Below are 17,371 nucleotides of genomic sequence, written 5' to 3'. Positions count from 1 at the left end.
TATTATATTTACTTTTATTTTCACGAAGCTTTGGCCTTTGTTCCGAAATTTGCTCGATTTTGAATGGAGCTCGTTACGAAACAGGCATTAAGGACTTCCGTCATCTCTCATGCTTATAGCAGAAGGTCGATCTTTGCCCCTGGCTCCAAATTTGCCTCTTTTATTTGAGGTTTCTTGGCTCTCTCGAGCGAGAACGAGTGCGTAACGAAAATCAGAGCACGATTTTCGATTGGGTTGTAAGAAATGTGAAAAATTGGAGAAACGTTTGGAAGGATTTTCAGTTGGTTCTCGAGCCTCCTCATTCCAACGGAATGATCGTTTTTTCAATTGTTTTAAAAAAAAGTATTTTTCCCATATATTGATAATTTAAAGTTGGAAATAGAGACGATGAAATGTCTATTTTCATCGACGTGTCAGACGAGCAAGTTTCAGGGTTACGACCCTGACAGGTTTACCTTCACTCCTAGGAAGCTTACAGTCTCGTCGCAAAGCTCTCTCATCCCTTTGGCTCTCGTTCTTTATCTGCCTTCTTTCGCATGAAATGGTGAGGGTATCCAGACGCCACGAGAAAGCCCGTTTCCGATTACATGGACAACACAATGCATCACTAATTGTTGAGTGTGCGAATGGGACGTGAGAATTCGGGCTTCCAATGAAAAACGTTTCTGTGTGAATTCCCAATTTTGCTATTGAGTACCTATACGTAAACTGGAACGACGATTGACCCAAAATCAGGAGCCTTTAATCCATTTTCAATTTAATCAATTTAATCCTCGATCGGCCAATATTTTCGATTAAATTATTGCAAATTTGAGCATTTCAGCCTGATTTAACAAAAAAATGCTGGAAACGTTCGAAAAGCCATGTTTCGAAATATTTCAACGATTTTCAACAAAAATCATTTTTCTTCATTTTTCTTCGTCCAAAAAACTTCAAGAGCTTCATTTGTTTCCTGACGCCGATTGTTATCGATGCGCAATCTTTCGATAATTCGTTCTATTCACGGTGCCTCAATATTATTCAAGACAATAGTGTTTTTTATATATTTCCTCGATTTCGTTGCTGCAATCGACGGACCGACTCCGCCGAGAGGCCTCGAGATCGAAACAATGAGAGAGAGAAAGAGAGAGAGGAAGTCTCGTCTGCAGCCCGGAATGCTCGAGCCGACTTCGCAGTCTCATCCCTTTGGACCGCACCGGGGGATGCACCAACTTATTTCCAGCTATCTTCGAGTATTTCCAGTTACCACTCGACTATTCCCGTGACTACGATGAGGAGCGTGTACCCGGCACTACTACCCCTTCCTACTCACACTCGATTTTTTCCAATATACAAAGGGCTTTTGAGGCCGAATAACCGATTCTCGCTTCTCAAAATATTTAAACAAGAAAACTATGAAAACACACGATTTCGTAGATCGAAATCAGTCCGGGAAAATGGAAGAAAACCTAAAAAAATTTGCCCGCTAACCCAAAACTTAATTAGAAAATCCAGCAATTTCCAAAAAAAAATCGTTGATCAACGCCACGTTTTTTTTCTTTCATTTCGTCAGATACTTTGGAAAAGGCTTTTTCGAACCCGAATCGAAGAGCCGTTCATTTAAAAAATTCGTCAAAACAGCTGGTACCGCGAAAATAGGAAATGAAATTGTACCCCGAGGCTGCAAAAACAAGGGAAAAGGAAGTAGACGAGGAGTCAAGGAAGTTCATGCGAATCTAATGGAAATCGAGAATTCCAACTTTAAGAGTTGAAATTTGAAAATATGCTAAAAATATACACCGCGCATCTATTCCCAGAGTTATTATAGGATTTACCGTCTATAGTTGTCGAGAAAACAATAACAAAAATCACATTTTTTGAAGGGTTGTACACAGGCTCTTATGGCAGGTTCACTTCCTGTGGGACGATTTGAATTTTAAGTCAAAAACGACAATAAAAAAATAGAATGTTTGTAGTTATCAATGATGCCTTGAGAAAACCTTGTTACCGATGAAAATGACTTGGGAATGGAAAAAGAAAAACACTTATTTCCGAAGTTAACGAGTAATAACGACATAAACGTACGCATATAAATAGAAAATGGCTGTTGTCACATTTTGTTTGATGATTTTAGTACGAAAGTATTTTAACCGCTATCATTATATTAAACATTTATCAAATTTCAACAAATAAGTTACATATAATTTTAATAATTGCGAGAACAAATTTTAATCGTGTTTTTGATCGTGAAAAGAGCAAAAAATTTCAGTTGCTTTTTTAAATCACAAGAAACGCATGATCCTCCTTAAGCTAGTTCATGCACGAAACGATTTTCTTTAAGAAAGTCTTGAAATTTACACAGAGTTTCAATGGGTAGTCGACTGACACGCATACCAAATTTTAAAGATTTCGTCAAGAAAAATAGACAGAGGGTTTCAGGGACTATGTGTAAAAAATCGTTTACTTTTCCATATAACGAATGAACGCTTCTTACGAAGTTTATGAAAAGCGTACACAATAACAATGAAGTATGTAATGAAAGTCTGGGAAAAAATTCGAGACGATTGTCTTATTAGTAATAAAGATATATTATCTTAAGGTATTACTGGATGGAATAGCCCAGCCGATAAATTGTACCTGATCGGAATTTCCGTACTTCGTGATGCAATAAAAATCTGAAAAAATTCAGCAACATTTGGAAAGTTATGAACTACAATTATCAATAATAATATTGCCCAAAAGTTATTAATAAATTGTTTAATAAAATAATTTTTTAACAATTTTACGGTAAACCCTTGTTTTTTTTTACAAATCGAATGTGCGCATTTTTCTGAATGCTCATGATTTTTTTCAAAATTTTCGTGGTTTTTTGAAATTCCCTTTTTTCAATTTTTTAAGTGGCTCTATTTGTACATTTTTGATCCAGTAACCGTGATACTTTTCAAAACTGATTGTAAATATGTCTTCTAAAACATATCCAAAATTCAAATGTTTTAAAATTTTTTTCAAAATTTTTTCAAGAAATTTCAAAAATCCACGAAAATTCTGAAAAAACTCATGAGCATTCGGAAAAATACACACATTTGATTCGTAAAAAAAACAATAGGTCACCATAAAATTATTGAATAATTAATTGTTTAAACAATTTGTTATCAACTTTTGGGCAATATTATTATTGATAATTGTTGTTCATAGCTTTCCAAATGTTGTTGAATTTTTTAAGATTTTTATTGCATCACGAAGTACGGAAATTCCAATCAGATATAATATTTGGTCGAGCTATCCATCCAGTTATACCTTAAAGATTGAACAAAATTGATAACTAGCACATTTGCTTATTTCGGCATTTCGTTTATTCTTAGCTTGGCCATTCCGGTCGTAGCCTTCTCTCTTTTTATTAATACTTTTTTCTCGATCCATTTCCCTTTGTGTTTTCCCTTCACGCTCTCTAAGCGATTTTTCACATAAAAAACTAGAGTATTTTCGCCAGGAACGAATGAAATTTCGGGTTTAATCAGTGATGGATCCCCGATCAAATAATCGCTTGTAATTTCATTCGCCAATAAATAAGTTGAACAAATTCATTCGCAATAAAATCGATCCAATTTAGACAGCCATAAAATACGATCCTTCGAGCATGATCTACCTTAAAGGAAGCGAAGATCGATGCTGTCGATTCGGTCTGAAAAGACTCATGCACATCCGGCATTTTCAACCCCTATGACGTCAGTCGTCCCGAGAGAAAAGAGACTCGAGAATCTGCTATATATCGTTTTGCTTTCGTACGTGGTTGCGCTCGATTATATATGTACATAGACACAGAGATGGTGCCAGAAGGGAATGAAGCGTCTCATGAAATCAGGTGATTAAGCAGAGTACCTCTCGAGGCCTTGGATCACGACTCATCTGTGCCTTACCTCTCTCTCTCTCACTCTTTCTCTTGCCCCTTAATTGTTTAGAATTCGAAAGACGCAGAAACCCCTGGGCGAAGCGGACGAGTCCAAAATAACGATGAGAGTTGATCGCATTAATGAGAAATCCATGATTGAATCGGGGATTTTATACCAAGAGAAATTTCGAAATATGTTAAGCTTTGGAAACTGGATAGTGTCGAAGATTCGCTCGAACGTCGCTCAAGATTGCTTAACTTTTTTTTCACTCCGAGTTCTGGTCCTCGAACGCAAATTAGATTGCCAAAACTTGGCGTCACGTTCGACTCTGACGAAATAGAATAAGGCAAGAAGCGGGTCTCTAGAGGTCAAACCGATGAGCTTTTTCGTATACGTCAGCCGTTCTCGACTAAACCTCCCGGGGATGGCACATCGAAGGATCGAATCTTGAAACGTGGCTTCGCATCCTCACAGACGGTTCGAAAATATTTTCATTTTATTCGTAAAACACATTTTTTCAGGTTCGATTCGAAAATACTTTTATGGACGCTGATTATCGAAACCTCGATCAATCGCTCGATTATAAACGTCTCCAGGTTTTCACTCGGATTCCTTCGACTTAAACCTTCAAACACCAAAAACATCGACTTGGACCTCCAAATCGTACGCAGCGCAGGTACCCATTCTAATTTTTTTTACTTTTCAATTCACGTTTTCCTATGCTCAAGCAACTCGTTTAAAATCGAATGAAAAATTTGCATGAATCACAGTTGCATTGAAACGTTCGATCATTCCTTAAAAGATTTTTTGAGTTTAAAAATCCGTAGGAAATATTTGAAAGGCGAGTGCTTTTAGGAGCAATTTTTCATTTTCCAATAAAATGCTGACTTTTGCAATTCCCACTGAAAACTTGATGGAAATCAAAATTTGAGTTGCTTCCAACACGCGTTTGCATCCAAGTTTGAATCTCCAAAATGCAGATAATTTAGGATAACGCACTGGATCCGGTTCCATTTCGTGACGAGTTTCTGCACTGAGAAAAAAAAATTTGGTTGAAAATGTTCAATTTAACTGAAATATTTATTCCCATACGAACGACAAAATATTTATTCATTTTCACAAAATATTTAGATAACGATTCAATTAGATAGCGATTTGAATTGACCGGTTGACTGGTATTCATATATGTACAAAAAAAAGTTGGGCCCATTCTGGTTTTGTATATGTGTACATATTGAAATAACTTTTTCAATTTTCAACCGATTTGGACAAAAATTCGTATACAATGGTTTTTTGGGTCGCTGAGCCGATTTTTGAACTTAATTTTCACCTCACTACTCTTGGAAATGGGGAAAATCGAAGGTTGAGGGTGAAATTTTTCGTTCTTTCAATGGATTTTCATGCTATATGGCATGAAAATTTTTAGTTTTTTAGCACACTGGACTCTTTCATCGAAATCAAACAAAATTCGCTACCCCCAAAAATGTGAAAAATAAGGGTTCAGGGTGAAATTTGTTAATTTCTCACTGCGAAAATTTCATGCTTTATCACATGAAAATGGAATCGGCAACCTCGAAAACCCTCAGAAATAAATTATCGTGATTTTCGGTAACATATTGGCTCGTACCAGTTTTGGCACAAAAACTGGAAAAAAGCTCACCAGTCAACCGGTTAACGAAATTGACCGCTATGTGACGATATTTGGGTTAATATAACGTCATATTTTGTTGCTACGAAAGTAATCGTATATTGAATCTCCGTAGATTGTGTTATGGTAGGAAAACCTTCAGCTGAATTAACAAAATGATATAAAATATACTGAACTTTTCTTTCGAGGTAGACATTTGTATGGACAATTTATTTGGTTCGTCATCGATAAAATTTAGTTAAGCGACTATCAAAATTATTTGTCATTTTCCACAAATCGTATTAGTTGATATAATAATACATTTCGGGTTATACTGAACTGACCAGTATGATTCGATTTACAAAATATTTATCATTCTCAATAAAACCGTTTAGATACTTCAGTACTTGATATGCGAATAAATAAAAGCGTACGTCAATTAAGTAGAAATAAACAAATGTTTCGAGTTCTTCGAACAAAATATTTGGTTTCACTCGTTTACTTAATTCACATAAACAAAAATTAAGTGATTCGTATAAATGAACTTATTTATCGCAAGCGGATGTTAGTTAGATTAAGCAGCAAAAATATAAACTAAAGTTTTAACCAAATTTACAACTAAATTTAGTTGTTACGATTTTTTTTCTCGGGGTGGGGTGGTGAAGAGTCCGAGGAAAGGGAAGAGACCTCGTTGACAAGAAATGTCCCATGTAATAAGGCTACGACGAATCTGTAAGGTGGACACGTATTTGGCGGCGACATTGTTTCGGAGCGTTTGAAAAGGGTTTGGGTGTAAAAAAGGGGAAGGGCGACACTGCTTCGGGAAAGATGCCCCGAGGAAGAGCGAGGCAGTGTTCGAGGTGATTCGAGACGATGCACGATAAGCACGCTCGTCCCTCTTTTCCTCTTCTAACCTCATCCTACTTTATTCTCCTTCTTTGCTTCCACCAAAGCGTCACTGTATACGGACATAATCGTCGCCTCTTTTCTTTTTTTAACACCGCAGTTCTGTCCTCGAGCTGGTTTCTTACGATGACCGAAAAAACAAGCTCGACGAACGGCTCTCACCCCTCATCATTTTCGTCAATTCGAATCAAGCGTTGAATCCCGGTTGAGACGAAACGAATTTTAACTGTTTTTGGCTAAAGTTTTATCATTTTTTCAATCATTTGCTTAAAGAGCGAATTGCTGGGAGGAGTTTTCGTAATTAGACGAAAAATGGTTTTTTTTTTTTTTTTTTTTTATAGAATGCTCTCGTTTCTCGTGCCAAAAACTGGGAGCACCGCTGCCTGACAGACAAGCAGGAACGTCATTTTTCTGCATCCTCGAACCGATTGCCAATTTTCGTTCACACGATTGCCGAGGTTGTCTCTTTTTATCGGTACGTGACGTCTATTTATAGCTACGACGATACGGTGCCAAAGGAGCGAGCTTCCGCGATTGCGACATTCGATGCCATCCAATCGAGCAATCCAAACTCTCAGAGGACAATTCGGTAGAATATTTAAATATTTATCTTCCAACTGACAATACTAATGTTTCCAAATCTTTCCAAAAAAAAAAAAAAACATTTTTCCAAACTAGTTTCATTCCCCAAATTGAATTAGGAGAAAAAAAGTTCACCGACGAGACTCGATTGATGTCACATTTATTCATACAAAAATTCACTTCACTCGAATGAATTTCAATGCAAAATGGTTCATTGATTTTTGTTAATTTTCAAACATTTTGTATGTCGAACAAAAAATAACCAACAGACAGAAATTGATTTTATAAAATTCATTCCGCGAACTTGTTCAAGTTTCAAAGTTTGAGATTAGAATGTATCCATAAATTTTCATCGTAGCAATTTAATTATGATCTCGGGTTTATCACAATGAAAATAATTCCACGAGAGAAAACAGCCACGTGGATGAGTTTCAGGATTTCAAAAACGGATTTAAAATTGTAGAATCATCCTCGGGAAATGGATGAAAAAAGTGTAAAAAGTCTTACTCACCTTCGATTTTGTCACCGTAGTTAAGAGCATGAATGTCGAAAAGTGTGAAAGAACAGACGAGTCAACAGATTTTTGTTGTATCTTACGTCATGTTTTTTTTTTTTTTTTTGGTAGGATAGATGACATTTATTTACTTTGTTTGTTTGTTGTTTTTTTTTCATAATTATTAATTGTATTTGTTTTTAATTACGCTAATGTTTGCTATACTCGTACAGGATACCTACAATTATGTCATTATTAATTATGCGTGGATACGAAGAGCGAATGCGTGAAAATTCACGCTCACGTTGGGCCATTTCTCTCTCTCTCTCTCTCTCTCTCTCTCGCTCTCTCATTCTCTCTTTCATCTATTGCTCATTATCCTCTTCGTATATTTCCATAAAACAATCTGTCCTTCGTGCTCCATTTTTCACATTGGAACGAGATAAATATGTACGTCGATTGATTGAACCGCTTCGATATTTCGTCGTGAGATTTCTCATTTAGTTTTCTTTTTTCATTATTTTTGCGCCACGAGAGTAGAGAGAATTCAACGATCACAAAGATACATCTCAAACAGGGAGGTACGATTTATTGGTATTTGGATTGATCTTTCTAGTCGACGAAGAAGAGAAAATAAAACAGGAAAAAAAAGGGAAAAAAAAGAAAAGAAAAATACCGTATCTAACTGGCGTTCGATCGAGCGATATTTTTGCTCGACCGATCGACTACCAATCTTTGGCCCCCTTATCAACAATACACTGTTTAACGATTAACCGAGATAATAAAATAATAATAATAATATTTACTTCACATCCTAAATTGATTTGCGAATGCCCTGGAATAATTTACACAATTCTCGATCAAAATTTTCTAATATTAAAAAACGTGAGTCTCGCCCGATCTTTCCTTTTCGCCGTTATTTTCATTTATCGTAACGATGATAATAATAATGATAATATTATAATAATAGTAATAATATAATAATAATAGTAATATTGATGATCGATGAATGTTGAAGAAGCAACATTTTCGTTTCGCAGTCGTTCGAAAATTTCCTTCGTTTAGCTCGGACGCCCGAAAATAATTTCACAAAGAAACGACAAATTAGCGGTTCCTGTTTCGAGGGATTTTAGTGGAAGTCAACTTAAAATGGATGACTAAAAAAAATCGAGACTTTACGTTGAACAGGGAAATCGAGAATAAGTATTTTACGAATGTTTTCTTTCGCCGTCGAGGTCTCGATCTCGCATTGACTTTCGTCTCATTCTTATTCTCTCGCATCGCTGAGAATTCAGCTCGTCCTGACGCGGTTTTATCCGCAACACTGGCCAATTTTTTTCATCTCTTTTTTTCCTCACCCGTCCCCGAAAAAAGAAGACAGGAAAGAAGGGAGGTGATGAAAGAACGAGGAAACTCGAGAGACAGGACAGCGGAAGAGAGAAAGAGAAAGTTCTACCCTCGTCAAGGATTCGCTCTCTCGACACTTGGCACGAATCGAGCCCAAATCTTTTTTTCACCCTTGCCCAGATAGGTACGGCTACAAAAAAGGATCTTTGCTGAAAAGCAGCGAGAACCCTGTGCACTTTCCTTCGCGTGTCGTCCTCTCTCTTCCTCAATGTTTCTCATCCCTCTCGCTCCTTCAATTTCTCTTTCGTTCACTCCTGACTGATAGTCTCCTAAGATAGAACGGAAGAAAGAACGCCGGTACGTGAGAAAACGAGTACGATGCTCGACAGTTCGCGACGACAAAGTGCAACGAATTTTTCTTTCGACTTTTCAATTATTCCAAAATCAACGACTTCTGCGTGACTCTAATACGCATATAAAAATTTCGTACACCTAATATTGTAAGAAAAACTGTTGCATTTCAGAGACGCAAACTTCGACGCCGATATTCCGCCACGTAGTTTTGCGCGATGCGCTTGGATCGGGCTTCTCTTTATCACCTTTTTCTCATCCAAACTGTGAAACATTATTTTTTCATTACTTGCGGGGGAAGAAAAATTTCTATTCGCGTGTGCGTATGGGTCATTTTCTTTCCATGTATACATGTGTATATTTCTAACTACACGCACACACAGTGCGCATGTTAATTCATTCGTATCGAACCCCGAATATTGGTATAATCGATATTCTCTCGATTTACAATCCCAATATTTCATCTCGAGCCTCAAAAAACTCGAAGCTAAATAAATTCTTCTTTAATTTCATCGCTATGAATGAAGAATAATGGAATTTATTGATAAATTAATGAACACGTAATTCATAAATATATTTTTTTTCCAACGAAAAATATTGGCAACCGAAATATTTTTATTCTCGATTATTCGCGTCAATTTTCCACTCCCGATAAATTTTTATTTGTCCCATCCATGATATAATCCCCGCAGTATTTCAATGTCGGACGATGAATTCCAAAAGTTGATAAACGGACAAATATAAAATGTGAAATAAATTTCATTCAGTTTAGTCGCGTCAAGATTTTTCGAATTGTTCTCTCGCGAGCTGGCTTTTCATTCGACCATTAGTCGTAGAGGGGCCAATATTGTAAAATTGGGAGGCGAGAAGTGACGTCGCACCAGGCGAGTCGCTTGCGCAATTCCCCATTCGCAATTGAATTTTGTCGTTGCGCGTATATATACACACACATACACAGAGCACATTCAGGGGCGGAGGCGAACCCACGCACACAACACTCGTATAAATATTATCGTGTAAGAAAAATCGGAGATCGATCGCGACGAAGGAAGAAGTGCGAGGCGCGATCGTGGAAAGTTTTACGAAATCGTTTCTCTCTTTCTCTCGTTTATCCCAATCTTTGTTTTAAACGCTCTTCTCATTTTCTTGCTCTTTACGTAGTCCGAGCTACGTATTTTCATCGGACGATTTCAGCCCCCTCCCTCGGCTCTACTCTCCTCCGGTGTCTTTTAATCCTCCTCCGTGTGTGTGTGTGTGTGTCTATTTCTCGTGTATGCATGTGTGTGTGTGTGTCGATTTGCTTCTTGTTTTTGGTCACAGATCCGCGTAAGCGTTCGTCACGTGTGTCGCTCGGTCCGACGACACGGGGACGAGTTATTGCATGAAATAATCCGGATGGTCCGAGTCCTTCTCAAACCTCTTGGCCTCTTCTTGCATGCTCTCCTTGATCTTCAAAATGGCAGCTGACTCGTTCTGATCCTGTGAACCAACCAACAACTCGAGCCGGTTACAAGTTTCAATCTCATCCCCTTTCCCAAGCGGACTCAAAGTCCTCTCGGGAAAAGGAAACAATAATTGGGAATCGGAGTTACACACGGGAAGTGTTGCGCTCAAATTTCAGTAACAACAACACTTTTGGGTTACAGGGAACGCGAAGAGAAATTCAACCGAAAAATTCAAGTCTCAATGACTTTTTATTCTCGTTTGATTTCCTCGACACGGGGTCGTTTCTCATATTTTTATTTGCTTTTCTAAATATACTCTCGTAGAATCGTAACAGCCAAACCGTCGGTGAAGATTCTCGAAGCAGCTTCAAAGCCGTTACTTCCATTTGTGTGATTGAAACAGTGAAAAAAAATTGGTAAGCAGTGCTGAAGAAAAAAAACGTTTTTCATATTCTGCACGTTTATGGTTTCTCGTAACATGGCCGCATTGCTGCTTCAAGAATCTTAAAACGGGTGGCTGGAGACTCACGATTATTGGAAAAACAAGTTTCACTTCGACGACAAAATATTAAAAACTTATTTACTCCGCTTTTCGAATATGTAATTTAAAACATTTTGGCGATTGAGTGCGGCAAAAATGCACCGAAGGCGACAAAAAAATATTGATTTTGTATGTACACGGCATGAAAATGTGCAACGAAAAAGCTCGAGACTGTTCGAGGAATCGAAAAAAGAAAACGAACGAATTTTCGACTTTGTATCGAATAAAATCACTCCAAATGAACAAACCTCTCTAGAGACGCTGATCTCTATCGATGGAATAAAAGCCTATCGCGATATTTTCAAAAATTAAGTAATTCGTGCATGTTAAATCAGTAGCAAAAGTATACCGTTAATTATGGAGCTCTCCAATTCTCCGAAATGCCTCGAGAACCAAATGAGAGAAACATTTACGTATTTTGTGATCGCCCGAAGGAGCACCAGAAATTCAACAAAATAGCATGATCGAATACGTGTTTGTCCAATAAGCGTGAAAAGCAACAATTGGGACATAGTATATACATACGCAGTGGGTGGTGTGGTGGTGCATCGGTAGGGGGGGCCAGGCTCGGTCAAAGAAATCCACGTTCGGTCGTTCGATTGATTCCGGGTTATAGATACTATTTTTTCTTTCGTTTTTTTTTCTCTTTTTTTTTTTGCTCTCTTTATTTATTTATTTATTTATTGTTTTCGTTTTTTTTTTCCGTACGATCAAAGACGAGTTTCATATTCGTTGCGAAACAATTGGATCGTTTCCTCGTCCTTACTTTTATATAAATATATGTGCGTATATTTTTTTAAAAAATTCTATTCATTCATTAAAAATCTTTATCTCATTGTCTCGTCATTATCGTTATTAGTAATAAAATTATTTCAGGGTGCTCTGACCCACAACACATGGACGTTAAGAGGATCAAGCAAGTTTCAACGACCGGAACGGCGGACGACGATTTTTATTAACTTTATTCGTTATTCCACGTTTTCTATCTTTCGTCATCAATCGTCACAACAGTTGTTTCATTCGAATGTAATTCAAAAGAACATCACGAGATTTTACGGACGATTGAAACACGATTTCGCCTACGATCCCCCAACCCCCGACACGCACCCACACCTCACTGATTTTTTGTTCCATTATTATTCTTTTTTTCCACAAATAACGTAAGAAGAGAAAGCAACTATCGAACCGTTGCTTCTTTTTCATTTTCTTTGTCTCGATAGATTTTTTTTTTATTTTTTCAATCTCGTTTCGTCATATTTACTTTCAGGTTCGTTTTCTCTACTTGTTCCTTTACTCTCGTTTTTTCTTTTCTTTTCTTTTTTTTTTTGCTTTTTTCTCTTGTATGTGCATATTTTCTTATTTATTTTTGACTTTTTCATCAATCTGGAACGTTACAACGCTAATTCGCAATCCACAATCGCAATCCGGCTCACGCATCCATGTGCTACAGGTCAGTAACAGCCTATTCTAAATTACTACTATATAGTTAAACTAATTGAAAACTATACAAACATCGTTTACTTTATAAATGTAATTATTCATCGATCGAAGTGTATGAACATCGTGTATTCGAAGCATTCTGGGATTCTTCCACCATTTTCAGTCTCCTCAAATCTCTTCGTAACAAATTCCTCATCGTCTGTACAACTAAAAAATTGCATTTTTTCTCATATTTTCTCGCACTTCAAGTCCGAATGCATATTATTTTTTTTTTTTCCCCCAAACTGACGAAATGCTCATTTTCCCTCGGTAAGACGATTGATCAATGAAATAATGTCGAAAGAATGAAAACTGAAAATTAGTGACAATGAAATTCGAGTCAAAATGGTGAGAGATCCATTGCGAGAAGAATTGACAAACTGGAAACGGTGATTGAATGAATGAAAAAATGCTTCGTAATGAGAAATTCAATTGTTTAATTTCGTTTGAGTTTTATCTCAATCGAAGTACGAGTGTTTCAGTGGATTCAAGTGTAGATCGGAAGGGGGATGTGCCTCGTTTGAAGTGAAGAAATATCAATCAATGTGCTGACAGGACACAGAAGAAGAGTTAAAAAGTCCCAGAACAAACTCTCGTTTGTGGGACGTGCCGGACACACGAGACCATGAAACACGCGTCTCCGATTATTCTGCGAAATTAAACAAATGAGAAAAAAAAAAAGAAAAACTGTGTAACAAAAAGCGTGAAAAATATTAACGATAACGCGATAACGACGAAACAGATAGAGACTAATAATAACTACCATTGAGAAATTACAACAACAACAACAACATCAACAACAACAACAAAAAGAAACAAAGAATTAAATAAACACAAAAACAACAAAATTATAGAAAATATATGTAATAAACTTCGTTATCCAGCACCTTGCGGGTATTTTTTTAATACAAATAAAAAGAACAAAACTCAGTATTCTCGGTGTAACAGAATTACATTTTATTGTCTCGATCCTCTCCCTTGTTTCATTATTTTTCCCTCTCTTTCTCTCTCTCTCTCTCTCCCTCTCTCCTTCTCCCTCTTTTATTTTCCTCTTCTCGTCTTGCGTAGGCATATATTATTATTTTTCATTTGTGATCGTTCGGTAGTTAATGCAGCTTACAACGTTGGTTAGAAATTTGTTTGATCATTTATTTGAATTAACGATAAATATATATATGCATCTATATATATACTCAAACCAAGGTGCATTTACACTTTGAAGATAAAAAGACATTCTTTCCCCTTTCCGTTTGTTCTATTTGTTTTTTTCGTTTTTTTTTGTTATTTTTTATTTTCCATTTTATTCGTTGATTTCTTTCGCATTTCGCGCGGTTTTATTGTTGTACACACGCTCTTTCACTCTCATCGCTAAAAATCCCGTCAAACTTTATCATAACGTTGTCAAAGTTTTCTCTTCGCACCGGACTTTTCGTAGATTTCCGCTGAAGAGAGATGACGATAAGAGAAACAATACGTGAGTTTCGATCAAAATTCACTGGATTGAGCTGCCCAAAAGCGAGAAAAAAAAGGAAAAAAAAAAGACAATAAAAATAAATAAATATGAACGCCTCTTTTAGTAACCGCTTTCATCCATCCTTCTCAAATCTTCGTTCTTTTTTTTTATGAATTATTTTTTTTGTGTCTGACTTTTCGCCTGTTGAAGCCTCTCGAGAGTTTTCGTGCTTTTTCCATTATTAATTTTGTCTGTACACAAATCTCGGGTATACCATTCTCGTTTTCTCTGTTTGACCATAAAATTTGAGAGTTTCGATTATTATAAAATATATCCGGAACGAACGCAACGAACGTTGAGCGATCATGAGCGTATGAATGAATTCAATAAAAACAAAAACAAAAACAAAAACGAAAAAGAAACGAGTACTAAAGGAAGAAAACAAACGAAAAATCGATCGCTCTTTTCCCCATCTTCGTATGCATTTTCTTCCGGTTTCGCGTACATCGATTCGTCAATGAATTATATTAATATTCATAAATCTGTTGCTCACTTAAAAAAAAAAAAAAAAACTCTGTTCAATTAGTTAATGAAGTTTTACACGAAATAATCGCGTCTTTTCCAGCCAACAGACATAAATACTCGTTTTGCCTTAAATTTTCGTCTCCTTTTCTTCTTCTTTTCTCATTTATTTTCTCGAAGTTTAAGAATAACTAAATAGCAGCACAGCATAGTCTGGTACTGACCTATAACCACCTGCGGACGGATGGATTCCATATATATAAATTTTTCTTTTCGCGTTATGACTTATATTCGGTCACTCTCGTTTATTTATTTTACGAAAAGAAACAAAAGACATTTCTTTTCTCGAGGGGAAAAAAATTAAAAGAATAAAATTTAAAAAAAACGCCTCACGAGTCTGCTCGAAATCTCGTTCTTAGTCACTTTTCAGGCTCATTACGGCCTATACGTATCCTTAAATTCATACAAAAATAGTAACGTTTTTTGTGTTTCTTTTTTCGTTGTTTTCGTTTCATTATTTCCCATCTTTCTCTCCCCTTTTTTTTATTTTTATTTTCGTTTTCTTTTACGTTTTCTTTTATTATTAACATTCATCGAGTGTTTGAGGTATGCTTCAAACCAAAGAGGAACGCTTTTCATGAACCTCCTCCAGAAATATACGATTGAAAAAAAACTCGAGAGAAAAAACATTTCGAATCTTTGAGAGGTTGCGTGAGAGAGAAAAATTTAAAAAAAAAAAGAAATCACAAAAAACAGTGAGTTAAAAAGAAACGATTGCACGAACGTGTACGCTCGTGAACCGGACGCCAGTGTGAATCCGCTATTATCTACGTATATAATTATAATAATATTAACAATAATAATATTAATAATAATGATGATAATAATAATAATAATAATAATTAATAATAGTATATTTACACACGATTATATATTTGTATTTTTTTTTTCATAGGGCATTTCGTTCGAGGATCGATAAATCGATTAACGCGTTACGAGAATATTCATACTGTCACCCCAAAAAGCCTTGATTAATCATTGAGCAAGCCAGGCAAAATGCGTCAAAAATAAAAGCGTTAAGAGAATCGTGTAAAAAGAAACGAAAATAGAGTAGAAGAAGTTAAAACATATATTTACAATTTGTCAAAAAGAAAAAGAAAAAAAAAAGTGTCGCGATTTGAAAGTTCGCTTCGACGAGTATTTTGTATCCTTAAAGATAAAGATGAAAGTAGAAATTTGCGACGATCGCACGGGTTGGTGTAAAAAAAAAAAAAAAAAAAAAAATGCAAGTTACAAAGGTAAAAAGGCGAAACAAAATTTGAGAAATATTTCGGACGCCATTATCCTTCGTTCCGCGAATGAGACTACTCCCGCGCGGTCAGTCGATCGCTTATTGAACCGTCCCCAGAATAAAAAAAGGGCTGCGTCAACAAGCAAAGCTCTTTTTGCTGAATTAATATTTACAATGAGAAGAGAAATTGGGGGAGGCTGCGGGAAATTCGATATCGTTCGATTGAGCAATTGTTTGAAGCGTCCAAGCGGTTGAATTTACACGAATTACGTCGCGAATTATCTACCGGTCGAGTTTCATCGATGGCGCTTTCACTCTATGCGGGTGTGTGTGTGTGTGTGTTTGTGTGTTTTTTTTCCGTGGAGCAATGAAAAATGAGCTTTCTCACACTTTTTCAGTTAAAGTTTTATTTTCACCACGCGAATGATGAGATATTATGAAATTGGCAAGATTCGTCGACGATGCAGAACACGATGAAAGATGAAAAATGAAAGAAAACTCATCGGAAATTTCATACTCCGAAATAAACCCATTTGGACAAGGTTGACTATCGATTTTTCAAGAAACAAAATCAACACACAAGAAAAAGACACACAGACGCATAGCGTACATATTATCAATAATTTTTTTGTTATATTTATATAAAATATGTATAAAAAGGGAATTGAAATGAGAGCGAAAAAATTATGCGACCGAATCACAGTGGTGAATAATTACCAGTAACGAGCTTGATTAGTACCCGAGGCTTCTTCACTTTAAATCTAATTTATGCTTTAATTGGCTTCTTCGTTTTGTGTAAATAAATAATTTGAGGGCCAGAAGGAGCTAATGAAATAATCATCGGACGAGTAATTTAGTAAGAGGTAAGTAAAAAATTTCAATTGCAAAGATGATAAAGAGTATAAAAAAAAAAATGAAATTAGTTTCGAAGGATACGAGTTCGAGCGAAATGTACGCATATTTCGAAAGGCGTTTCCGTTCGTTTTTTTCTATGGCGGCGTTGGCAATTAAGTAACTTTAATGCGTTACGAGCTTAAATACAAAAATGAAACTTAAGTTCTACGTGTCTACTTAGTTTTATGAAATTTCGAAGCGAATAGAGTCGAAACGACGGACAAAAAGTGACAAAAAAGCTGTTGAGTTAAAAGCAAGTAAACGCGACATCGTTTAACGTGACAATCACGAGCGTAGTTGAAAATAATGGGAAAAAAAATGTTTCGATTTTAATTTTTCTCTTGATGGAGCCGAGGATTATAAAACGTGCATATTAACGTGACTTTTCAATCGTCTCGAGTTAAAACTTAAGAGTTGTGCCGAATTCGACGACGAGCTTACAAAGTTTCAAACAAAAATCACGTCGCACAGACTTTTTCTATTTTCTTTGTATTTTTTCTTTTTTTTTTTCAAGATGGAGCTCGAGGGCTCCGATACAAAAAGATTCTGAAAAGTTTGATGGCGTTCAAAA

The 17,371-nt window shown here is 36.2% G+C and overlaps 1 protein-coding gene and 1 long non-coding RNA gene across 6 annotated transcripts in view; one reads left to right on the top strand and one right to left on the bottom strand.

Moving 5' to 3' along the window:
- Window positions 1–4,232: 4,232 nt before the first annotated feature.
- Window positions 4,233–17,371, top strand: part of LOC122415328 (uncharacterized) — a 16,141-nt gene continuing 3,002 nt past the window's right edge. The window contains exons 1-2 of the long non-coding RNA XR_006261899.1: window positions 4,233–4,346; window positions 4,466–4,545. This is a non-coding gene — a long non-coding RNA (uncharacterized lncRNA). The remainder of the gene's footprint in view (window positions 4,347–4,465; window positions 4,546–17,371) is intronic.
- The window catches only part of Ssdp (Sequence-specific single-stranded DNA-binding protein), a 24,866-nt gene continuing 15,128 nt past the window's right edge, over window positions 7,634–17,371 (bottom strand). For 4 of the 5 annotated variants that reach the window (XM_043427354.1, XM_043427355.1, XM_043427357.1 and 1 more), the window contains one exon: window positions 7,634–10,654. In XM_043427354.1, coding sequence (XP_043283289.1) covers window positions 10,550–10,654 — 105 coding nt within the window. In that variant the 3' untranslated portion in view covers window positions 7,634–10,549. Of the gene's footprint in view, window positions 10,655–11,790; window positions 12,809–17,371 lie in introns of those variants that run through there. The other variant, XM_043427356.1, reaches the window with a different exon arrangement.

Source organism: Venturia canescens, chromosome 8 (genome assembly GCF_019457755.1).
Source record: "Venturia canescens isolate UGA chromosome 8, ASM1945775v1, whole genome shotgun sequence".
Taxonomy (NCBI): domain Eukaryota; kingdom Metazoa; phylum Arthropoda; class Insecta; order Hymenoptera; family Ichneumonidae; genus Venturia; species Venturia canescens.
The sequence above is the reverse complement of the archived record's forward strand: the minus strand, read 5'-3'. Positions and strand labels throughout refer to the sequence as shown.